Source organism: Aedes aegypti, chromosome 2, assembly GCF_002204515.2.
Source record: "Aedes aegypti strain LVP_AGWG chromosome 2, AaegL5.0 Primary Assembly, whole genome shotgun sequence".
Lineage (NCBI taxonomy): Eukaryota > Metazoa > Arthropoda > Insecta > Diptera > Culicidae > Aedes > Aedes aegypti.
Window position 1 is genome coordinate 291,173,107 of NC_035108.1, and position 26,049 is coordinate 291,199,155.

The 26,049-nt window shown below is 40.6% G+C and overlaps 1 protein-coding gene across 2 annotated transcripts in view; it reads left to right on the plus strand.

Annotated features, from left to right (window-relative positions):
* Positions 1 to 21,490, plus strand: part of LOC5569176 (prolyl endopeptidase FAP) — a 576,755-nt gene extending 555,265 nt beyond the window's left edge. For both annotated transcript variants that reach the window (XM_021845337.1, XM_021845338.1), the window contains exons 15-18: positions 890 to 1,242; positions 1,693 to 1,811; positions 12,960 to 13,145; positions 19,493 to 21,490. In XM_021845337.1, the coding sequence (XP_021701029.1) occupies positions 890 to 1,242; positions 1,693 to 1,811; positions 12,960 to 13,145; positions 19,493 to 19,543 (709 nt within the window). In that variant the 3' untranslated portion in view covers positions 19,544 to 21,490. The remainder of the gene's footprint in view (positions 1 to 889; positions 1,243 to 1,692; positions 1,812 to 12,959; positions 13,146 to 19,492) is intronic.
* The last annotated feature ends 4,559 nt before the right edge of the window (positions 21,491 to 26,049 follow it).

The window sequence follows — 26,049 nt, forward strand, 5'->3', positions numbered from 1 at the left end:
AAAATATGGCATTTTATGTAAACAGTCGACCCTCAACATCTCGATGTTCTACATATCGATATCTCTCCCTATGTCGATGAATTTTTCAGCCCATTCATTCTGCATACATTTTCACTCTCCATATCTCGATGTGATTTTCATTCCCGATTTTCTCTTTATTGTCGATATGTCCATTATCAAAGGATACTAGACCAGATTTTTGTAAATAATATTGGAACACGAAATGACGTCTGATTGTTTACTATTTACCCTATTTTCCAGACAACGGAGCGATTTTCTAGTATACATTAAAAGTATGTTCTTTGTCTCGACCTCTACTATCTCGATGGTCCCTTCGATGTCGAGATGTGGAGAGTCGACTGTAAAACCAATTTTTCTCTCGAGAAATTGTGTTTTAAAATTTATTGAGCATAAAAATCCTGAGTTGCATCCACATAAGTCCATATCTTGATTATAAAAACAAATAACATCCGTAATATAAGAACATAAAAGCTGAATTTTTATAGTAATGCTAAAATTTATGAATTTGTCGGCAAATTTTATGTAATATACACATTTGAAGGATGTAGCTATAGGATGTATATTTATCACAAACCATACTATTATTTTGGAAAATTAGGCTGTTAGGTTAGTAATAAGAAGAAAATATTGAAATTTAAAAAAGTATTAAACTTCATATAAAATGTATCATTTTTTAAATATAAGATGCGGCGTGCAAATTTTTAGGATTAAACACATACTAAGAAAGAATTTAGATGAGCAAATATTATTAATTGTCCTAAAACAGAAAACAAAGTCTATTTTCATTGTCAGTAATACATGTTTCACTATAAAAAAATATTTTAATTGAATTTTACAATTGTGATATTGCTTCATTCCTCATTTCCAGCTACTCGGGCCCGGGAACGCAACTCGTGACGGATAAGTGGCGCATCGACTGGAACACGTATCTCGCTGGCACGAAGGACTACATCGTTACCCAGATCGACGGGCGGGGCTCCAGCGGTCAGGGATATCAACTTCTGTATGAGGTGTACCGCAGGCTCGGCACCGTGGAAGTTTCCGACCAGCTGGAGGTCGCCGAGTATTTGCGGGACAGTTTGCACTTTGTTGATAAACGACGGGTGGGCATTTGGGGTTGGAGTTACGGTGGTTACACGGCGGCCTTGGCCATGGCGAGCCCCACCTCGCTGTTCCAGTGTGGTATCAGCGTTGCACCAGTCACTAATTGGAAACTTTACGGTAAGTAAGTGGACGCGGAAAATCCCTATGGAGTGTCCGATATGGCATAATTAATTCTGACTGCGTGTGCCATCCTTATGCTTACATATCTATTTGGGTGGTTCAAAATAACGTTTGTTATGAACTCTGCTCATTCTATTTCAGGTCCGATTCTGTGTGTCCTCCCAAAAGTTGAACTCATTTGGATGAAAACTGAGACTGCATATGCCGTTAAATTTATTATACTGATACCGTTAGATACATTCATCAGCTACAACTTTGTCGAAAATCGTTTTCAATTCAGAAGTCTTAGTAAACTTTGAAGGGCTTGTGTGGTCTCAGTTTTTATCCAAATAAGCTCAATTCTTACGAGGACACTTAACATAAGCTCTAAAATCAAATGAGCGATGTTGACCAAAAACGATATTTTAAACCATCCTAATATCCATATATCTCTTCATTCCACCTTAGACTCGACGTACACGGAACGCTACATGGGTCTACCAAACGTGACGGACAACTACAAGGGCTACGAGGATAGCGATTTATCAAAACACGCTGAAAAGCTGCGTGATAAGCAATTTCTTATGGTGAGTCCATTAGCGGGCAATTCATCGGGTGAACACAAATACACACGCCGCCCCATGGGGATGGTCGGTTGCAATCCCGCTACTTACCGACGAGTAGCCGTAGTTAGCTGAAAGAGGATAACACTCGTCGGAGAAAGTGCTGCATTTCCTGGCAGAATGGGTTGGGTTCCGTTGCTAAATGTTATTTTTATTATGCAGTGGTGAGTGCACAGGCAGCATCAGATTCAATTTTAAAGCGAGTTCGTTTTGTTACTTAATACTGGCAAAGTCAGTTTTTTTTTTTAATTTTCTCTATGATTATAAAAGATTTAGTATGCGGTGTATGTTACAGTACAAGCTTAAATGGTCGGCGTTAAGTCAGAGTGGACCAAGCGACATTTTGCATTATTTGAGAAGAATGGGCTAAAGTCTAACGCTTTGTAATTTTTTAATTCGTTTAAATTTTAGTTCAATATTTCTACACATCTTTGTGTTACTTTCAAACAATATAATGTGAAGTGGTTATAATGAAAAATCATAATCCAAACCTCTGATAGAACGATTTTTTTATGTACTATGTGTACTTGGTCCACTCCGACTGAACTAAAGACCACTGTTCAGTGATGTGGTTCACTCTGGCTGAACAATTTCTAGAACAATAACAATCATTTAATGTTTGCATGGTCAAACTGGGTGCATATCTCTAAGATAAACAGATTATCAAGACCCATCGATATCAGTATCGTAAATTCTTCAATAATTTATATCGTCAATATCGAAATCAGTGGCATTACGATAGCTTGCAAATTAAGGTTTTGCAGGGTCACACCATTGAAGACCAGAAATATTCAGATTGGCGCTCAGTCAGAGTGGACCAAGCGAAAATCTTGAGTACCGACCAAAATATACTGGTCCGATGAACGGGTTCTAGGACATTCCATACATACACCTAACCTAACCTAACCTAATAGAACTAACGCAAACTTCTATCCGACTCTGAAATTGACTCAAAAAGTGCAATAATCAATCAGTTTATTGCTTTTCAACACTTGGTCCGATCTGTCTGTTGTTGCAATTTCTTACCACCCATCCAAATATGGTAAATGGCCAAAAATATAAATCAAATGCATCGAATATAGTAATATTTATAAATTTCTATTGATCGATAAGTAGAAGAATCATTTGTCAAGAAATCTGACAAATCTCTTGAAATATTTTTCATTACATCGCATTCCTCAGTGCGCTGATCATTTTCGCTGTTATGGTATAAGCACTTGGTCTACTCTGACTGCATACTTTTATCAATTTTTGTTGATCATCTTAAGTAAATTTATTACGTATCTCGCAGTTTACAGCATTCATCAAATCTGATCAAAGTGAATCGGAGGTAAGGTAATTTCGCATTTAGGGTGGTCCATATTTTTATAGAAATGGTATAAATTACTTTCTCATTTGCATAAATTCTAATATACATGCCTCAGCAAAGTTGTAGACCATTCAATTTCAAGCAGCTTTTTGTAGCTCTTAAATTGACCGCTTTAGAGATTTTTTCCTATGGTGACATTGGGTGGTCCAACAAAAACTGGTTTTCTTGCTCCAGCGTTTTCAATTCCAATACCTCATCAAAGTAGTTTATGAAACACTTTTGGCGTATTGAAAAATGTGTATTCGCTATTTCCGTTTGGGAGTTATTGTTGTTTCTCTTGTAAAAATACGCCTGCTTTGATTGTGGGTATCTCTGATTAGGACGAACATAACATAAACAATATCTTTTGACAGAATTCAAAAGACAGAATAAAACTGTATATTGTATCAAAACAAATTACAGATGTGTTATTTATGAAACTCAAATGAAATTTCAAAAAAAAAAACAAATAATTCAACATAAATAATATTATCAACATTTTTTTTATTTCCAAAGTAATAGTATATACCTACTCTTAGGCAAAGTTGTAAAATGTCAAATTTAAATCAATTTTGCCATAAAAAGTTTTACTGTAGGGGTTTTTTTTTTATTATCGGACATTTTGGGCCGGAGGTTCTCCGATTTGCATGAAATTTTCACCAGAGGTAGAGCTCGTGGATACATGACCAAAAGTGAAATTCAAAAAAATTATAGTGGGCTATTTTCCCGGAAAACTCTAGATGAATTTTCACGATTTCTCTATATACCTCAAACTTTGAAAATTCATATCTCCTGAACTATGCATCGTAGAACAAAAGTTTTTTAGTGAAAACGAAAGGAAATTTCCTCAGCAATCCATTAAAAATATAAAAAGAAAAACATTTCTCGGAAAATTTTTCACCATGGAGAAAATTGTCGGAAAAATAGCGAAAAAACTATTGTCTGTATCATGAAAAATTTCCAAAAAAATATTTTTTGTTTCATCAATCCATACTCTAACTTTCGTCCATAGACGCCAAAGTGGTATCTTTTACCGTTTAGGCGACAGAACTGAAAAACCGATGACCACCCGTACGCTTCCCATAGGAAAATGTGTTCTATTGTGGGCCTCATAACCGTGCGCTAACGGCGGCAGTAATTTACACGCATTGTAAGTGTAACGCAATAAACCATCCTTTCCTTTCCAGTCAGAAGAAGCTTTTCGTCAATCGGAGCACTCTCCTTTGGTCTGTTGGGTGTTTGAATGTCCTTTATTCGTAACCTTTACTATTGAGACCAACAGTCTTTAATTGAAAACGATCCTAACATTTAATAATATAGGTAAAAGGAACTGACCCTCAGCAAGCATGGGAAAATCCACTCACTCACCCGAACGCCACCGATGAAAAATAGCAAAAAATCTGCTGCTATCGAACATTCAGTGATAGCTGAACCGTCCTAGGCGGAGTGTATCATGAAAGCGTCGAAACCGATTGTGTAAAAGCGACAATCGGAAGGAACGCGAAGAGAAGTGAATACCAATACACTTGTATCTGCGAGGCACGGGTTAATGCACTTAGCATCCATTCGCCAAATGCATTGAACTGACTGAGAGGATTCCTACTCACTGAATTATTCCGTGGTGTGGACTGCCAGTCATTGAACGCTCATAAGCACTCAAACCCGAATGCCATTCGAATGGAATCAGAATGTAAACAATCATTCCTGGACAAACATTTCAAAAGGGCACATCGACATTGGTAAACATTGGCTTTGCAAGCCGCTGTTGAACCCAATTCATCTCGATCACGCTCACCAATACCACTATCAGGAAGAGCTAACACCAATCTTCCTGATAGTGGGGTTAGTTTGCGTGGGCGGGCTAAAATGGGTTCAACAGCAACGTTTCTGAAAAAAGGCTCAAGACCTCTTGGGCCCTTTTCAAATGTTTGTCTTTTGTCCGAATTTTGGTATTGCATTCGACTGATCAGATGCCGTTTTTTGTTTCGCTTAGTGCTCGCCGAAGAAGCCGAATGGGCACTGGAAATTGAAACGTTCGGCTTGGTTAAAAAAAACGGCTTTCTCGCTCCCGACTGTACGCGGAAGCGAGTGAGGGAAACACAATAACTGAGTGAGTGTTTCCCGTGCTTGACCCTCAGTATCATATAGTTGCCAAGCAAAAAGGATATGTATGCATACATAAAGTGCTATTTGTAATTTTCTTGCTTTTTTCAAATGTTGTACAATTTATCAAATGATTAGATAATTAACTAAAAGCGCGCGAATAAATTTTATGTTTTGTTTTCTATACAAAGTGATATATTTGATATAAATTCTGATTGTTCCTTGGAAGAATATAGTATAGTATTTGCATGTAAATAATATCAATCAACTGTATAACACTCAGGGACGCTATCTATTGTTCCATTGATGGGTGCTGTGGAATATTCCACTGCCAGTCAGCGTGCAGCCTCTACAGTTGGCGCCAACCCAACAGCGTGCCGAACTGTATTGAGAAGCGTACGCGCGTAAGGAATAATTATTGTATGTTTTGTCTGGCCGTATCGTGCGCCTTTATAAGGCGCACCCATTGAATTTGTAAGAATGTAGTTTCTTTCGTTTCTCCACCGAGTAGGCATGTTGCCTCTCAGTGGTAATAAATCTGTTAAAGTGAAGCCCTTCGCTTGATTTTCCGTCCGTTGTATCGTAAAAGACGTCCTGGCCGAAACAACATATTAACAATATATTCATAAGTTTTCAAAGAAAGTGGATCTTGAGATTTGATCCTTCAAACGTTACCATAATGATTGATTGTAACAAGAACTTCCCGTGCGGCTTTCATAGAGGCTGTTAGCTTTAATACTAAATAACGTTGCTGATGAAGGGCATACAAAACACCCAAATGACCAATGGAGAGTGCTCCGATTGACGAAAAGCTTCTTCTGACTGGAAAGGAAAGGATGGTTTACTGCGTTACACTTACAATGCGTGTAAATTACTGCCGCCGTTAGCGCACGGTTATGAGGCCCACAATAGAACACATTTTCCTATGGGAAGCGTGCGGGTGGTCATCGGTTTTTCAGTTCTGTCGCCTAAACGGTAAAAGATACCACTTTGGCGTCTATGGACGAAAGTTAGAGTATGGATTGATGAAACAAAAAATATTTTTTTGGAAATTTTTCATGATACAGACAATAGTTTTTTCGCTATTTTTCCGACAATTTTCTCCATGGTGAAAAATTTTCCGAGAAATGTTTTTCTTTTTATATTTTTAATGGATTGCTGAGGAAATTTCCTTTCGTTTTCACTAAAAAACTTTTGTTCTACGATGCATAGTTCAGGAGATATGAATTTTCAAAGTTTGAGGTATATAGAGAAATTGTGAAAATTCATCTAGAGTTTTCCGGGAAAATAGGCCACTATAATTTTTTTGAATTTCACTTTTGGTCATGTATCCACGAGCTCTACCTCTGGTGAAAATTTCATGCAAATCGGAGAACCTCCGGCCCAAACCTGTCCGATAATTTAAAAAAATGCCCTGTAGCACAAATTCATGGCTGCTGGGATTATAAATTATCACCTATATGGGTTCGCATTATGCGTTTTACACGGTGTATTCTAGTACGGTAAACGGCTGAGCATGGCGTACCATTAGTACCTCGCATACCTGCAGGAATAAAATAGACCCTTTTGTGTGGTCCTTATCCTCCTGCCCAGCAACTCCTATCTCTACCTCATCGCGGTACTGGTAACCTTAGAGAAAATCGAATAACCAACCCGGTAGAACTCTGGTCGTATGCTGACAGAGAAGGGGGGTTTGCTTTTGCTTTTGATTCTGCAAACCTGGACCGTCTGTACTCCAATTTAGAAGCGGCTCACGACAGCGTCTGTTCCTCATGTCAAGGGCTGCTGATCATCGTCCGAGTTCCAGAGAAGGACTTTAAGCTAAACTGCGCACTATGGTCCTCCGGAAATCTAGGGGGTTGGTGTCAAGCCGTGCAAGCCAGCCGCTAAAAATTAATTGATTTCTCCGCTTCCAAGAATATGGCCATTCGTAGCACTTACTTCCAGCACAGCCTTCCATACCGATACACCTGGAGATTACCACAGCAGACATAATCACAAATCGACCACGTTCTGATTGATGGACGACACTACTCCGACATTATCGACGTCAGGACCTATCGTGGCCACTATCTGGTGAAGGTTAAACTGCGCCCAAAACCCTCCGTCATTAAGAACGTACGGTACTGACGGCCACCCCTGTATGGCCTAGAGCAGCTTAAGGAACCGGATTACGCAACTGCGTAAACGAAGCACCTCGAGGCTGCATGACCGGAAGAGGGTGATCTGGATAAAGCCCCTCTTGAGGACTGCTGGAGAACAGTAGAAGCAGCCATCAACAATTCAGCTAAGAGCAACGTCGGGTACTTGGGGACGGGGTAGACGGAACGATTGGTTCGACGAGATATGTAAGCAGATTGTGGAGGAGAAGAATGCAGCGCGGGCGGTCATGCTGCAGCAAGGGACCCGGCAGAACGCGGAGCGTTATAGGTGGAAATGGCAACCCGCCTCTTTCGAGAGAAAAAAAAAACGCCGCCTGGAGGAGACGGAGTGCGAGGAGATCAAACAGCTGTGCCGGTCTCAAGAAACACTTCGGGAAGCTCAACGCATCCCGCAACGGCTTCGTGCCGCTAGCCGAGATGTGCAGGGATAAGGATGAGAGCATCTTAACGGACGAGCGTTAGGTGATCGAAAGGTGGAAGCAGTGCTTCGACGAGCACCTGAATGACGCTGAGAGCACAGGCAATGATGGAAACCAACCTGCCCCCACTTTGAGGGAGGTTAAGGATGCCATTCACCAGTTGAAGAACAATAAATCTGCTGATAAGGATGGTATCGGAGCTCAACTCATAAAGATGGGCCCGGAAAGACTGGTCATTTGTCTGCATCGACTGATAGGCGCAATCTGGGAAACAGAACAGCTACCGGAGGAATGGAAGGAAGGGTTACCCGAGCAAAGTCGAATAACAACCGCATAACATAGTGATAACAAAATGTTCATTATGATTTCATTTTGTTATTTTTTGTTATCAATACGAAGACTCTTGTTATCAACGAATTTTTAGCTGTCAGATCGAGGATGCCACCGACGGGTGAATGACGTCAAATGTTTGTTATCATAATTCGATCTTCATAACTAATTGATTACATAATGAGTTATCAATGAGGAAAATTGGCAGGATAACAAAACTTGTTATCAATGTGTTTCAAATGATAACACAATAAGATATTTATATGATATCTTTAGTATAAATTTTTGTTATCACGTTTGTTATGTTGCCTGCTTATTCAACCAAAATGAAAGCAAAATATGTTATCAAATGCTTGTTATCGGATAACACAACTTGTTATCTTTTTGTTACCCAACTTTTCTCGGGTAATATGCCCCATCTACAAGAAAGGCGGCGACAAGTTAGATTGTGAGAACTGCCGATCGATCACCATTCTAAATGCGGCCTACAAAGTATTATCCCAGATCATCTTCCGTCGTCTGCCACCTGTAGTAAACGAGTTCGTGGGAAGTTATCAAGTCGGCTTCGTTGAGACGGGGTTGGTGGTCTGATGGCTACCGCTTCTGCTTCATAAGCAGAAGATCATGGGTTCAATCCCAGGCCCGTCCCTTTCTTCGTACTTTGTAGTTCTATATCTCTCACTTGCTTCTATCTTCCATTCTTAATCTATCACACTCAAACTTTTCGTTCATACCAAACGCTAGAACCATAGATGGACGAGAAACCGTTTCCCTAACGCTTCCATTCTTCCACGCGCACACCTTTCCTTACGCCTGATACATAGGCAGTCGGATAACCACAAAAGCAAACCTCTCTGACATGCCTTTCCCCCCAATCCATACACTCCCGCATGAACTAATGCAGTCCGACTCCACGGTCTATAAGTGCAACATCATTTCCTCCCCCTTCCCCACATTGGTCTGCATTCTGACGTGGCAGGCACCATTGTCGCCTAAAAATTGAAGATCACCAGCACTTATACACTGTGGATGCCTGTTAGTCCCAAGCAGTTATTTGGTTGGTTCCTTGTGTAAGTGCAGCTGATCTGAGGATACTGGAGTAGCATCCACGGGCGGCCAATCAAGCTCAAGCTCAAGTTTTTTGAACGGAGTGATCAAGTAGGCTTGCTCATTGTTCAGTTCAAAAATTTGAACGCTAGAGAGCAGACAATTGAACGCAGATTGTTTGGACAGATTTCACGGCATCTGAACGTGCCAAAGTTGTTTTGATGGTGCTCAAAGCTAGTAATGCTATGTGTATTATAATTGAATGGAACTTATGATCAATTTAAGAAATATGTTCCAGGTATAAACCTAAACCCATGCTTTGATTACCGTTGTAATGCATTGCGTTCTGAACGGGCCGTTCGAGAGCAACGACAGGCTCTGGCTCGAGAGTTCAATGTTTACTGCGTTCTCGTTCAAAATTTGAACGCGCTCCGTTCATTTTTGGCTCGCGTTCAGTTCAAAATGCAACACTGGTTATGCGGAGAGCGGTGCTTAACAGCCGGGAAACGATTTTTACGAGATCCAGTTTGTTTGCTTTCCCAGCCAACCAGAAATCGCATGAAAGTTCATGTTACAACTCTTTTATTTATACTAATTACATCAAACTCGCAAAACACCGTTGATAAACTCGTCAGATTGATGAGCTTCCTCGCATAAAACACTTCTTTTCTGAGTACATTTGTACATTTTGTTTCGTCCCGTACACTCGTACAAAGTAAGTCGAATCAATCCGTAGCAGCTGTCAAATCGACATTTGTTATCATAAGTTAAGTCGCATAAGATCACAAGTTAGTTCGGTGGAATAGTTATACACTCGCATTGCATGTTATTATTCATCACATAATATATGCACGCATATCGCCTCCACTTTTGTACGTAGAAGGCCTTTTCGCGACATCTTATAAATGAAATGTTGCACATACAAAGCCTCCAGGCGATTTCGTTATACGTACATTTTGGTTGTCTGGGTTGCGGATGATATGGACATTGTCGGCCTAACATTTGAAACCCGAGGCAGAATCAACTGGTGGTAAATGCTACCAAGAAAAAGTATATAGCTGGAGGGGACTTGCGCGACAGGGCTCGCCTAGGTAGCAGTGTTACGATAGACGGGGATACGTTCGAGATGGTCGACGAGTTTGTCTACCTTGGAGCCTTGCTGATGGCTGACAATAACGTTAGCCGTGAAATACGGAGGCGCATCATCAGTGAAAGTAGACTCCACAAGAAGCTGAGGTCAAAAAATATTCACACCCGCACCAAATGTACCATGTACAAAACGCTGATGTGGTCGGTAGTCCTCTACAGGCATGAAACGTGGACGATGCTCGAGAAGGACTTGTAAGCACTTGGTGTCTTCAAACGTCAGGTGCTTAGGACGATCTTTGGCGGTGTGTAGGCGGCTAAAGATGAACCATGAGCTCGCCCAACTCTACGGCGAACACGGTATCAAGAAGGTGGCCAAAGCTGGAAGGAAACGATTGGCAGGGCATGTTGCAAGAATGCCGGACAGCAACCCTGCAAAGATGGATTTGGCGAGCGTGGGGCAGAACCGAGGATGGAGAGATGCGGCCACGAACCGAGTATTGTGGCGTGAAATAGTTGATTCAGTGTTATCTGTCTGTGCTTTTTCGCCTTCGGTGACTTTCAATAGATACCGATCTGTTTTTTTTTTCGCTGCTGGTCTATTTCGTGCTGAGATCGCAAAAAGCTGAATCCTGCCTAGTTTAAGTAGTACCTATCTATGGTTAGGATAGCTCAGATCAATCTTCAACATAAAAGAACAGCAACGATCAATCTTTGCAGACTCATGCAAAATGGTACAGCCCAAGTGGCGCTAATTCAAGTACCTTTCTTTCGTAAGGGGAACTTCTATCTAGGTAACTTTGTTGACCCAGTTTTTGCTGCTTTCAGCAAACTTGAAATGGCAAACTCGCGCTTCATGCCCTGTGCATGCGTACTCGTTAATAATGCAATCGTTTCTACACTCATTTCTGAGCCAACTATCAGAGATGTATGTGCAGTCACAATCGATGTTTCAGTTGGTGACCTCAATAGGAAAGATGTCTATTGTTTGGTATATTTATCACATGATCTGGTGATGGTGGCCAGAAAGAAGAAGAAGATGGTGATCCAACGGATGATTTCAAACGAGTTGTCGTACACTGCGTAACGAAACGCCTTCCGCTTATTGTGGTTAGTGATGCAAATGCTAATCACATCATCTGAGGCAACTCAGATATTAATTTGAGAGGCTCCAGTCTGATGGAAAAAGAAGTACAGACTAGATGTACTTAACTTAGGCAATCGCCCAACCATCACGGTATCTACTAGAGAAAAAGTGTTAGACATAACGCACTGCTTGAATAGAATCAGTCACGAGTTGGTGAATTGACGTGTATCAAATGAGGAATCATTATCTGATGATCAGAACATTCGAATGTAACTTCGCATAGTTCGCGTTTTAGGAGTCCTCGGTAAACAAACTGGCAACTCTATATTGAAATGGTTGCTACCATATTTCATGGTTATTCTCCGTCCATTAGTGATTTGGATTATGCCATTGATACTACAACATCCTACATTATGGAAGCTTTTGAAGCAGCATGTCCTCTGCGGTCTGTGGAGACTACAAGAGGGACCCCATGGTGGAATTCCGATCTGACTAGACTCAGGAAATAATGAAGAAGGAGTTGGAACAGACGCCGTTCAGCTGAATCAGAGTCGTTCAAGTCGACTCACAAGGCTTACGAGAAGACCCTTAGTTCCACTGAACGATACGGCTGAAAAAGCTTTGTACAAATGTTGCCAGTTTGAGTAAAGTTAGTCGGTTTAACAAAATCCTTGCAAAATCTAAGGATTTCTAAGTGAACGAAATTCGCTTACTAATGGTGACTTTACTTCTTCAGATAAAGAAGTTTTAGAATGTTAATTCAATACACGTTCCACGGATGAACTAAATGTCTTTTCATGTAGTTACCGGTCTCTGGCCTCGGCTCGCAGTATCGTAACTACTGAATCGTTTACGCACTTATTAGCTTTGCTTCTTTCAAATCTCCAAGAATTATCCCGAAGAGAGAAAAATGAAATGTCTGGAACGCATTATTGATCATCACATCCGTGATGTTTATTTATTTGATAACGTGTCTTTCGATGCCATATTGGAAGCTGCACGAAACTATGGGCTACCTACACTGATTACCAATTGGATTTACCAAGTGCTCAAAAACTGGCATTTCTTCTTCTCGTCATGCTGCGATTCGGAAATTTAAAGTTGAACGTTTTATCGCTCTCCCAATTAGCGATTTTTCATGAGCTGTAAAATTGTTGCCAATGTAAATGAACGAATACTTCCTTTCATAAACCTAGTTACACCATTGCCCCAGAACATCACCAACCACCCGTGTAAAACCATTCTACGGAAAGAAAACATTAAGCCATAAATCATTTAATTAAACATCTCTGAGGGAAGTCTAGTCGAAAGCCCCATCACCCAAAAAGTGTCTGTTTCGTCCTTTTTCGCCCACTCTACGCCAGTGTAGCAGCGGAATCATTAAACCGGAAAGCTTCGAAAGCTTTCACCGCGGGCTACGTGTGTATTTGTGTTCAACCACGAAACCAATTAGGGTCGGCGAACGTGTTGAAAATTAAATTTTCTTCTCCTTTTCACTTATCTATTTCCCGCAACACCCGAAATAAAAAGGTTCACGGCACGGCCGACGATAATGTGCACTTGCAGCAGACGATGGTTTTCTCGAAAGAGCTGTCGGCGAAAGGGGCACTGTATAAGCAGCTGATCTATCCGGACGAGGGCCATAATCTGAGTGGCGTGAAAAAGCATCTCTACCGATCGATGACGATATTCCTAGAGGAGTGCTTTCGGAAGTTGGTGAGTATTCTATGTTAACCTATAATCAACCATCACCGATTTCGACCAAATTTTGATCAAATGGAGGGCGGGACCTATTTTTGCTCACCATATTAAATTTATATCTTCGAAAATATTGGACATAACGAAAAATGATATATGATTTTTTAAACAAATCGTTTGAGTAGTCCAGACATTTTTTTATACACAATGTTCCGAAGTATAATTATTTGCAATTTTTCGTCGAATGATTTTTTTATTTCAAGAATTTTGATTCCAATGTGTTTATACAGTCGCCTCTTCGGATATCGATATCGAAGGGACCATCGAGATAGGGAGAGATCGAGACAAAGAACATTAATTTAATGAACACTAGATTTATTTGAATTAGTTTTAAGTTTCAATTATACACATTTTAATGATAATTTACGTTTGTAGTCCCTACTTAAGTTTGTTTGTTCTCTTTATGTTTTCCGCAATCAATTTAAGTTCCCTGTGTTGTATGATTATATCAGTAAATTTCAATTCAAGAGGGTGTTTTATCTATCCGCAGTTATAGTTCAATTGTGAAATGAATAAGTTTCAATCAAATGTTTAATTCATTTAAGAGTAATAAAAATATAATGATAATCGAGTTCACGTTCCAAGTTTTTGTTTGTTGTTTTTCCGTTTTTGTTTTGTACAACTTTACTAATGACAGCTATACTATGCATGGTCTAGGTATCGAAGGTTTGAACTAAATCTACCGGAGTAGAGGTAGTCCTCACAGATGGCTAAATCATGTACATTCCCCGACCCGTATTGCCGGTAGTCATCCTTAGAATACCTTTTGTAGCCACATCGAGCACAGCCACTTTAGAAACAGGTCGCTGAATCACTCCGTTTCCAGTCTGTACATCTAATCCTCGTATTCTACCATCGTTTCCATGCATATCGCTTAGTACTTTTCCACGGATCCAGATGTTTCGCACACCTTCATCGACTATCACCATCAAGTCTCCCACCTTTACGGGCTTGGTGTCAGCGAACCTTTTGGTGCGACGGCAGATGGTCGGCAGATATCCCTTCATCCACTTTTTCCAAAACTCATCCAGCAGGCTTTCGAGCTGGTTCGAGTTAGCTCTGAGTGTTCGCCCACTTTGTTCCATTGGAGCTTACGGCGGTTCCACTACACCACTTGAGCTTAGCATAGGGAGTGGTTGGGAGTCAGCGCTTCATCTTCCACCGACTCCAACGGCATGAATGTCAGCGGCCTGGAGTTGACTATTCCTTCGACCTTGATCAAAAGTGTTTGGAATGTCTTCATCCGGTGTTCTACTGACCAATAGCGTTTCCAATGAAGATCTCACCGATTATACCAGCCGTTCCCATACACCGCCCATGTGGGGAGCCGCAGGTGGGTTGAATCGCCATTGAGTGTCACGATTGGTGAATGTTCCGGCCAGGGTACGATTGACTGTCGCTGATTCTGCTCGTAGCTCCTTACTTACTCCGACAAAATTCGTCCCATTATCACTGTAGAACTGCTCCGGGGCACCTCTTCTGGCTATGAACCGCCTGATTGCCAGTTTGCATGATTCGCTTGACATACTGCTAGTCACCTCCAGATGTACGGCTCGTACCGTCAGACAAGTGATGAGTACGACCCAACGCTTTACATTGCTCCTTTCGATGCGTATCAGAGAAGGTCCACAGTTATCAACGCAAATGAACGTAAACGGACGAATACTCTTGCTGCGGGAATGGGTGCCATTTGTGGTGCTTTGGGAACAGCTCGGTACACTACACACCATGAGCGTTTTTTGGCTACCTTTCGGGCTATGGTCCTCAAGCTGGGAATGTGGAAAAGCTGACGTATTTCGTTTATCATGGTTTCCCCATATCCATGAGCGAACCACTGTTGGAAGTACTCTACCAGTAAATTATGCGTTTTCGGAAGGACGACGGGACATTTTGGTCCATATTCGATGAATTTTGCGCACCCAATCCGACTTTCCATACACAGGACTCAAATTTTGTCGAGAAACACTGGCAACTTCTCGACAAGTTTGTGCGATGAACCATCGTCAAAGTATTTTATGTTTTTTCCATGAAGATACACGGAAGATGTCGGTGAACGTTTATACCAAAGACAAATTAAAGACCTCCATGTCCCTTGCAGTTGCCCAAAATTTTATGGCTCATAAAGTAATCTAGAATGCCGTAAAAAGTGTACTGCGATCTGTCAAACTTGGGTACCTTTTGCACTACCGAGGGACTAAATGCAGTACTAGAAGTGGTACCCAATCTGAGCCCGAGTGGGACGGTCCTGTTTATACGGTTGCAGATGGCACTGATGTAGATTGGCTTCTCGTTGGTGCTGCTACTCCTGTAGTTAATGCTTGGGGATCTTCAGGGTGATCCTGCTTCGCAGCTTTCTGTGCTACAAATCGTAGCCAAGCACGGCCATTTTCCGTGGGGAATCAGGCAGCGACGGCAAAGACTTAACTGATAAGCGGTATTCCATCGATTCTCCAGCGACAATTGCTTAAAACTGTTGCTTTCTCTCACTTTGTGCCCAATCGCCAAAACACAGAAGTGTCTAGCGGAAGGCTGCTTCCCAGACAGATGGAAGGTGCAGAAGCTGGTGTTACTGCCAACACCGGGAAAGCCGCCAAGAGATCCTGCTTCATATGGACCAATATGCTTGCTGGATACTCTGGCTGGCAAACTTCTGGAGAAGGTCATCCTCGGCAGGCTGACGATCTACACGGAAGGCGAGAACGGATTGTCGAGAAGGCAGTTCGGATTCCGTAAACAGACTTCGACGGTGGATGCTATTCGGACAGTCATGGCGTGCGCGGAGAAAGCATCCAAGCAGAAGCGGACCCAGTGAACACAAACTCGTATACGATAGCGCATAAGAGTGCAAAAGTGGAGGCGATATACGTACATGCGCCATAAGGCTTCATGCAAAATGTCCGTATATCGCCTCCACATTTGTACTCTTATATCCTATGATATACGATCATGTGTTTACTGGGGAGAGGCAATCGATACTGTGCAATGGTAACAATAGACGTCAAGAACACGTTCAACAGTGCCAGTTGGGAGGCTATCGCCGCAGCCCTACACAGAATGCGGGTTCCCGGATATCTGTGTTAAGTTCTGCAAAGTTACTTTCAGAACCGGGTACTGGTCTACGACACAAACCAGGGACGGATGTCAATTGAAGTCACGGCGGGAGTTTCACAGGGATCAATACAACATTATGGAACATGATGTACGATAGAGTGCTAACCTTGTCACTGCCGAATGGAGTCGAGATCGTCGGGTTCGCAGATGACGTCGTTCTTGCGATAACTGGTGAGACTGCGGACGGTGGAGATGCTGACGGCGGCATCACTAGACACCATTGAATCGTGGATGACTGGAGTGAAGTTGCAGTTGGCTCATCATTAAACGGAGGTGGTGCTGGTCAACTACTGCAAGGCGGTTCAGCAGTTGGAGATCAACGTCGGCGGAAACGCAATCCCATCGAAGCGCTCTCTAAAGGATCTTAGAGTAATGGTCGACGACAGGCTAAACTTCAATAGCCACGTAGACTATGCCTGTGAAAAGCAGCGAAAGCTGCTAACAACGTAGCTAGGTTCATGCCCAACATTGGAGGACCAAGAAGCAGCACGAGGCGTCTTCTGGCGACCGTATCATCGTCTATACTGAGGTATGGAGTCTCGGCTTGGGCTGAAGCGTTGGGAACCAAACGTAACCGAGATAAGCTGGCAGGTATGTTTTGGCTCATTGCTATAGGGTGGTGAGTGCCTATCACACTATATCATCGGAGGCAGTATGCGTTATCGCCCGAATAATCCCCATCTGCATCACTCTGGCTGAGGACATCGCATGCTGTCAGCAAAGGGACACTAGGCATGTGAGGAATACCATTAGGTTGGACACAATGGCAATATCTCGGAGAAAGAAAGGTGGACCCACAAGCTCATTCTTAACGTGTTGGTGTGGACGGCCAGAAAACATGGAGAAGTTAACTTTTTCCTGACCCAGTTTCTGTCAGGCAAATATCTGCTTCGGACACGCGGAATCTCCACATTGTCTGGGCTGCCCAAATATCCAGAAGACACCGGAGCATGTTATATTCGGCTGCCCTCGATTCAGGGATATACGAAGCGAGATGATGCCAGAAACAGCAAGCGTTCTAAATAGGGACAACATCGTGCAGAACATGTGCCAACGTGAAAGCACCTGGAGTGCGGTGAACAGGGTAATAACGGCGATTATGTCGTTGCTGCAAAGGAGATAGCGTGAAGACCAGAGAGCTCCGGGACGCAATCGGAGTAGGGTAGATCTAGCGTAGTATCGGTTAAAAGTCGTGGGGGCGCCTGTAAACCGGAAGCCATCCTCCAACCGGAATTGCAGAACCGACCCTGGCACTTTGTCGACAAACGTCGAGTCGGAGTAGGCTTAGTCCACAGCCGGGGTCTAGCTGAGTAATTCGCGAAATAGCACCGGAAAATGGTCGTCGGGGCGCCTGTGAACCAGAAGTTTCCCTCTACCGGAATAGCAGAACCGACCTCGGCATCTCCCCGGCCAGCTTCGGAGTAGGCTAAGTCCACCGCCGGGGACTAGTTGAGTAGATCGCATTGTTGCACCGGCAAATAATCGACGGGGCGCCCGTGAACCGGAAGCATCCCACCACCGGAATTGCATCTGCCCGGATAGCATCGGTTCGGGAGATCTTCCGCCGCCGGGGAAATTTTCGTCGGAGTAGGATAGATCCACCGCCGGGAAATACTCTGAGTAGTACGTAGCGTATCACCGGCTTGAGTCGTCGGAGCGCCAGTGAACCGTAAGCCATCCTCCCACCGGAATCGCTGGACCGACCTCGGCATCCAACTGGTCAACCAGGAGAGCTCAAACAGCAGCAGCGGAGAATGAGTCGTCGTAGAGCAACGAAGTGCACATGAGCGTCCAGTAGAAGTTCAACAGGTCTCTGACACGAGGTCAGCCCAAGGGAAGTATGCATCGTCGCACAGAAAGCTGCCCAAAGCCCCGGCGAGTTCTTCAACCGCCAATTGGGACAAACGAGTAGTCGCAGAGACACCATAGAAACGTCGTAGTGAGCAGCGTTTTTGACGACATTAAACTCCAACAGCGAACTAGCAGAATAGCTAGAGGCTGAGATTGACGAAGTGCATGAGCACAGCCCTCTCCCGATGAAGTTGTCTGATTTAGTTAAGCACGCCTAACGTGAGTCCCACACCGTGCCAACACACAACAGGCCAGGCTTTTGAAGCTTTTTGTACCCTACTATAAATAAAAAAAAATACAGCGTCTCCTCACTGCCTCTTTCGCATTCCCCTTCAGACAACGTTGAATTCGCATGAGATTTTCATCGTTGGTGTACCCACATATGCGTGTCAAGTTGTTGCAACTATTCACAAATAGTGACCAGTTGTTGGATCACCAGCGACCTAAAATCAGGTAAAACCCAAGGCACGACGTGTCTCGCGGTGATTTGCTGAGAGTTAGGTACACACCCTGAAGCTGGCGGGCCATTGCACACTCTGCGTGAAACCATTGGAGCGACAATAGGGTTAGGCACACTTGGTATACTTGCGACGAATGGATGAGATGGAGCACCGACCGGAAATGCCGAATGCGGGTTGATCGGATAATAAACACTTTTTTTATTTGCACTGAACGGGAATGACGGATCATCAACCGGAAAAGGCAGCCAATGTGCTGCAAATCCTGCAAAATGCTGGGAATTTCATCTCCCTATGCATCATCTGTTCACTGGTTTTAAAGCGGCATACAACAGTACCAACCAGATCCTCTATGGTCATGGAGCTCGAGGAGGTCCTGCAAGCAGGTATAAAAGATTACAGTGCTCGACGACGAAGGATGAACTTCGAGCTACGATAAACCTTGCATCCTGTAGATAGCAAAAGCTGAAAGGATGCGTTGGGTGGGACAGTGTTCGTTTCTCATCCGGAAGATACAAGTGACAAAGTCCTACAAGATTTGACGAGAATGAGTTGCAACCGACTCCTCAATGTATTTTGTAAAGTATTCTAGACTGTGTACAAATAATTATACAAACAGACAATAAAAAATAGTAACCTTGTTATCTGATAGTTTCAAATATATAAATTTGAAAAAAAAGAGTCAAATTATAGGTTTTTATCAAATGTACAGTCACGTTGGCTTCCCACACCGAGGCGGGGCCTTTTAGCATGTTTCAAATAAATTAACACTTGACCAAAATTCAGTCGAATCGATGGTGGTCGATTACACGTGCTGTGTACATTTCATGTGGAATTACTCATATTGATTAAATTTCTAAATTTCTTGAACTAATTTCTCCATAGGTTCCGCAGGAGGTGAAAGCAGGCCTCGCCAACGGTGGCTCGAGTGATTAATATTTGCTCGACTACTTCGGTGACACTGACTCAGCATCAAGTTTTATGTAAAAGTTTCTTCCTACTTCTTCGAACAGACTTACAATTCGCAGTTTCTCAGCAGCGCCGCCGTTAACTTTCGCGCTGTCTGATGGTAGGCGTTTCTTCGTAATAGAGCCACGGTTCCATGTCTTTCTCTGATTCAATCTCGTTAGTAGTGCCCGAGCTTTGCGCCCCCTCCTCGGTGGGACGGTGTACGCGTAGGATTAACCGTGGAACCGTGGAGTAGTGTTTTTACAAACGTTATCACAACTGACGAGTTTGGTAGAAACGAATACTCGTCCATTAGAGAACTCCGCCTTGAGGGACAGATGAAACAAACAAAAATCGTAGGAAACTTTATCAGTAAACTTGTAGCCGACTTGAACGTCTAGTTCAAAATAGTCACGTAGTGTTATCGGGAGTAATCAACTTACAACACTTCAATAAAACACACATCAAAGCAATTACTAATTAGATGCAAAGCGAGAATAAAATCAAGAACAAAATATGGTTGTGACACATTCAGAGGGGATACAGCGGGAACTGGTTCTGCTGTACAGGATCATCCCCGTTACAGTAAGTATCTGCGCTTGGGTCTTACTCGATAGATCGAGCTGGTGGCAGTGTACAGACGATTATTATAAATATTCGTATTAAAAACTTGCTCAATAATCGGGTAGGCGATGGAAGGTGGTGATTGAAACAGAGTATCAGCACTTCTAATTATTAAAACTAGAAAATCAATATACATACAATTTTACTTTCAAACTTATCCTAATCCTCAGTTACGAACATTGAACAACTGTTGTACGTACAAACTTCAATACCTCCTACGTTCAACACCTATATTTTCAATATATATATTTTTCGATCATGTTCGACCAAACGTCAAAGATCCGTTTTATGAAATGTCAAAAGTTATTTTATTGCGTGAAACAGTAAATTTTTAAATTATTAGTTACTTTATTCATAAACTCAATACTGTAAATTTTATAACATGATAAATGCACTGCATTAAAGAGCTTTCGAGGGCATATATTAGTAAAAAATATTGTTTTTAGTTTTGTAACATTTTTAGCAAGCATGATTCTTTTATGTTTTGATAGCCACTTGCCAATCAATTTAAAATAACATCATAAAGTCATAATCCAATATCAAACCATAAAAAACTTCTGATTTGATTATCTGATTTAATTGAACAAAACAAAAAATGAATTAGTATCACACGGATTTTGCGGCGCATCACTCGCGTAATGAATATTGCCTAATATTACATTGATTTTTTTTTTTTTGTAAAAACAAGTGTGTACGTAATTTTATCTATGATATTGCAATATTTCTAATGCAATTTTGCACCATACTCACAACGCGAAAGATGTACAGCGGAAACGACTTGATTTGACTATTTTTTCTGCTGTCAAAGTTGTTATAATTCAATGGTAATTACTCGACCACATCTTACTAGTACAATAATAATGAACTGCATTTCGTGTTTCCATAACTGAATTTTGTTTCAATCGCCACTTGCTGACCTACAAAATAGAGCTTAAAACCACCAAACCATCATCGTCATTTGCCAAATCATCCGAAGCGAAAAGATGATAATCATAATCTGAAAAGCGTGGCAAACGAAGCGTGGGATAATAAATCTGTTTTCATTTGGTCGGAAAATAATTTAATCCTTTCAACACTCACTCCTAGTCATACGCGCCGCGACAAACGATGAATCCAATCTCATACCAGCCCACAAATGTAGAATCTAAATTGTAAATATAGACATGTGATATAGGCTATATCTTGAAAGTAATACTCACAGCAGCCAGCGTCAAATGTAAGTCTTCGAATTACATTCAGGATTCCGTTGGTGAAAGTCGCAAGACTGCCCGAGGACGCGAGATGCGACCAATGTATAAAGAAGAAAAGCATTAGAATCATAAAAACTATCATTTATATCTAACGTCTTTTGCCAACCACAATGGAGATGGTTCCAAATAACTGATGGCTGGAAACCATCGTACAAGGATATCAAAACTAGAACAGAGAACAAGAAAACACATTCAAGTCGTGGATTCTAATTTTAAGTAAATTGACTTGGCGAATTCGAAGATATGAATACATCTATTTGCTCTTGAGACAGCGTGTACCATAAGCGTAGACAGGGTTTTTATCAGGGGGTAGGGGGGTTGAATGACCTATAAATACATTTTACCAAACCTGACTATTTTCAACACACTCCACATTAGGACGGTTCAAATATCAAAAAAAAGTTTGAAAATTCAATCTACCATACCTTTCTCACCATCCTTACTACGTGCTCACTAAAGTGATCTGTGAAATTTTCAGCCTTTTCAGCGCTTTCAGATATTATGTAGCTCCATATAAGATTTAAGCCATGCAAAAATCCTTAACAAAATAAAACAAAAAACATTTTTTTTTATTTTGTGTGACAAAATATTAAGCTTTTACTTTTGCATTACAGTACAAACGTGGTTTTAAACAATTTTCCATAGTAATTTTTCAATCACCACAGAGAAGCTGAAAATTTCACAGAACACTATTTTGATCGTAAGGTTGAAAAGGCAGATATGTGAGAGATGATTTTCAATTATTTTTGTGTTCTGAACCGCCCTACTCCACATTTTCTAGATTACTCTAATATTTTGATGTGACACGAGGTACAAATCACAGCAAATGTCATCTGTGTCCTGCACTTGACCTAAGGTGTTCGTGAATTGCTGCATTTTCATGAGTGCTTTTTCAATATATATCATAAAATATCTAGTCTACAAGAATTCTGGAAGACTTTGAGTTTGAGTAGCAGAGTTTTTGGTTGTTCTTTTTGAGGTATTCTCAGCAATAATTAAAAATACATGTGTGATATGGAAAAAGTTCAAAATAAAGATTTTTCACGATAAAATGAAATGGAATTTTCGAAAACCTTTCACTTCTAGTAATGATAGTAAACATTTGTTTCATAAATGATGAACCATAGTAATCCTGCATAACAAACGTTATTGTATTGCGTAACTGACTATGAAGTCAGTTTGACTCTTATGGCTTCTTCTTCTTTCTTCTTTTCTGGCGTTACGTCCCCACTGGGACAGAGCCTGCTTCTCAGTTTACTATGCCAATGACCATTTTTGCATGCGTATATCGTGTGGCAGGTACGAAGATACTCTATGCCCTCCGAAGTCGAGAAAATTTCCAACCCGAAAAGATCCGCGACCGTTGGGATTCGAACCCACGACCCTCAGCTTGGTCTTGCTGAATAGACTCTTATGGCTTACAACAACGTATTTTACAGTAGAGTTTGTCCTAACTTAAGCTTTTCTTCTTATTTATTTATTTTTTAAGCTATTAGAAGTTTATTTGTCATTCTCATACATAGAAAATCGAGATTGTACTTTGAGAAATTGCACTAAATAACTTCCATAAATCAAATCAAAACACTTTCAGATTCCTTGTAACCTAAAAAAAATAAGATATTGACTTAGAACAAATGAAGAAATGCAGTAATTGATGAAACACTCTACATAAATGCGGCTCAGCTAAATGCAGCGAATGTCTAGTTCGGAAATGCTATGTTGCATTCCTCGTTTTATTTCAGTGTTCGCGTAAGGATGGTACATGACCCATTAGTGATGGGCAACTTATTTACGAATCATTTAAAAGAGTCGACTCTCGAAAATGAGTGAATGAATCACGGATCTTTTTAAAATGAATAAAGATTCACTAACGCCTCATTTATTGAAACTATCACAGTGAAGACACAAGACATGTATGAGGAGTAAAAATAGCTATATGAAATTAGGTCCCATTTTATTATTATTATTATTATTATTTATTTTTAACTAAAATTTTGAAAGAGGGAAAAACCCCTTTGAGTGATTTCAATTGGGTCCTAAAATTTGTAATGAAATATTGTTTTTATTTAATAACACGAAAAAGCATGTTACTGTAATTACTTTAGCAATTTTTCCCGCTCAAATAATGGCTATATCATGTTTGAACTTTAATTTAAAAATTTGGTCCATAAATGAACCTTGACACTTTTGATCATGTTTGACGTTCGCTTAGTCGACAAAAACGCCACAGGGGTTTTAGTTCGACCACTGGGGTTGTTCCTATCTGACATTTCGTAAGGGACACGGAAAACAAAATACACCCATAATTTGAGTTTAAGCCAAAGGATGTGACAAAATCTAATAAAAATGTTTTTGGGCTTAAACCAACGGAAAACATTAGAAAATTGAGTAAACATGTGTTTTCGGCCTAAACTTAAGCGTTTGGCACTAAAATTGGGACAGGGCTTTAGGACCCAATTGAAAATCTTTCTCAAAGAGGCATAAAACCTCTTTATCTTTTCGAAAAACGTTACAAATCAAACTTAAAACTAAAGGCTCACACGGTACTAAACCATAACAGAGCTGTAATCTTGGAAAATAACAATCGGCGTTGAGTAAGGAGTGTCATCGAAAGCCAGTGAGGGAGAGAATCGAAATCGAATCCAACGCGATATATGAAAATAAAAGTAAAAAAAAAAAACACAAAGAGTATCAAACCAAATATCAGATTTCATTCAAAAACTGAAATAAAAGTTTCATTACAGGATACAATTTTGTACCAAGTATATCACGTACAGATACAGGAATAGGTTGACCCAAATTTACTATATTGTTCATTAATTTATTTCTAGGAGTACCGTAAATTCGGGTGAAATTGATCAGTAGGGTGAAATTGATCACAGTGTCACTCGATTTTATTTCTTCCTAATGGAGCACACATATCAATGTAACCTGCAGGAATGAACTTTGTTTGTCGTAACCATTGTTGAATTGTGTGTTGTGAAGTTTTTTGCGTTAAATAATGTTTATTTCCATGAAAATAATGTAAAATTCCAAAACCATGTGCGGAGCAGTATTGACAAACATTCATAAACTTCAAGTTCTAAACAAGGATTTGAACATGGTATATACCTGAAAGTTTGTGAGGGTGCTTGAGATATATCCCCAAACTAGATTTCATAACCAAAACTCGTACCAATTTGCTCATTCGGTGGAAATAATTGAATTTCTGTTAGATATCAGGAAATTCCTTAGGAAATTGCATACATTTAGGCGTTTTCCGCGTATTTCTTGAAATTTAACTATTCATTATTTCTATAATTATTGTATTGTTAAGAATTTAGCAAGCATATTCGGATTCAGGCACCTCAAATTTATTATATAGAGTTGTTTTCAAAACTAACAAGAATCGCATTGACAATTGATCAATTTCACCCCGAAATGGTTGGTTGGTTTGACTTTATTAACGAGATTTTTAGCCCTGGGCTAGTTCATCTCGGGCTCCCCCCCGAAATGATATTCTCCTATTTTTTATTTTAGAGATATATCTTAGCACTAAAATGACATTTGTTAAAACATATCGGTACATGAGTCAATGAGACTCACCTTTGTACTTGTTTTCCTGCATTCAATTGTTTGGCATTGTCAACGTTATAGAAAACGGACAAGAAAAACCGTGAAAAATGATCAATTTCACCCGATTGTCACACTGAAATACTATATGATCGATATCTTCATTAAATTCCCCACAATCACATAAATTGGAATCTTTTATGTTGATGCGATACAAATGGCTGTTACAAATATAATGGTTTGACATCAATCTCGAAAAAGAGCAAAAAAAATTTCTACTTGCTGGCATATTTTTGAACCATGAAAAATAATTGACTTTAGGACAAATAGAATGACACCAACTTCCTTTGTCGCTCGAATTCCAACACGTTTGCCAATCCAAAAGAGATTTTACTTTCAATTTTGGATAATATTCAGAAGGAAATATGTTACGGCTGTAAATTATTCCATGATGAACACCAAATTAAAAAAAAAATTAGGTCCCATTTTCAAAAACTGTTATATTTCTGTTTCTTATATACTAATACCGTTCTGATTTGAATTCCAGACAGCGAATTCCGGACACTTTGTATGTGATATGGAATGGCCAACTGCCTTAGACGTTTAAGGTGAAGATGAATCGAAGCCAAACTTCAAATTTTCAAGAGCACAAATCTGGAGAACCAAATATCCGTTTAAGCTAAAAACTTAATCGATTGGTCACTAGCTGGTGGTGACGAATCGATTAAGTTTTCAGTTAAAACGGGTGTTCGGTTCTCCATATTTGTGCTCTTGAAAATTTGAGGTTTGGCTTCGATTCATCTTCACCTTAATTTAATAGTTAATAGAGTTCAATTATTGATTTGACTTTTCTTATTTTGGTTTTCATGACCTGTCCGGAATTTGAATCAAAGTGTCCCATATTCCGGACACTATGCAAAATCTATTCTATTTAATTTTTTTTTTTTTATCTTTATTAAAGAGACTTTCAGCCCAAGGCTGGTTCGTCTCTATCTATTTAAAATTGATTAAGTTGTGAAAGCATAATCTCTACTCACCATTCGAAAGTTCGGGGCTTCTTTAGCTTGA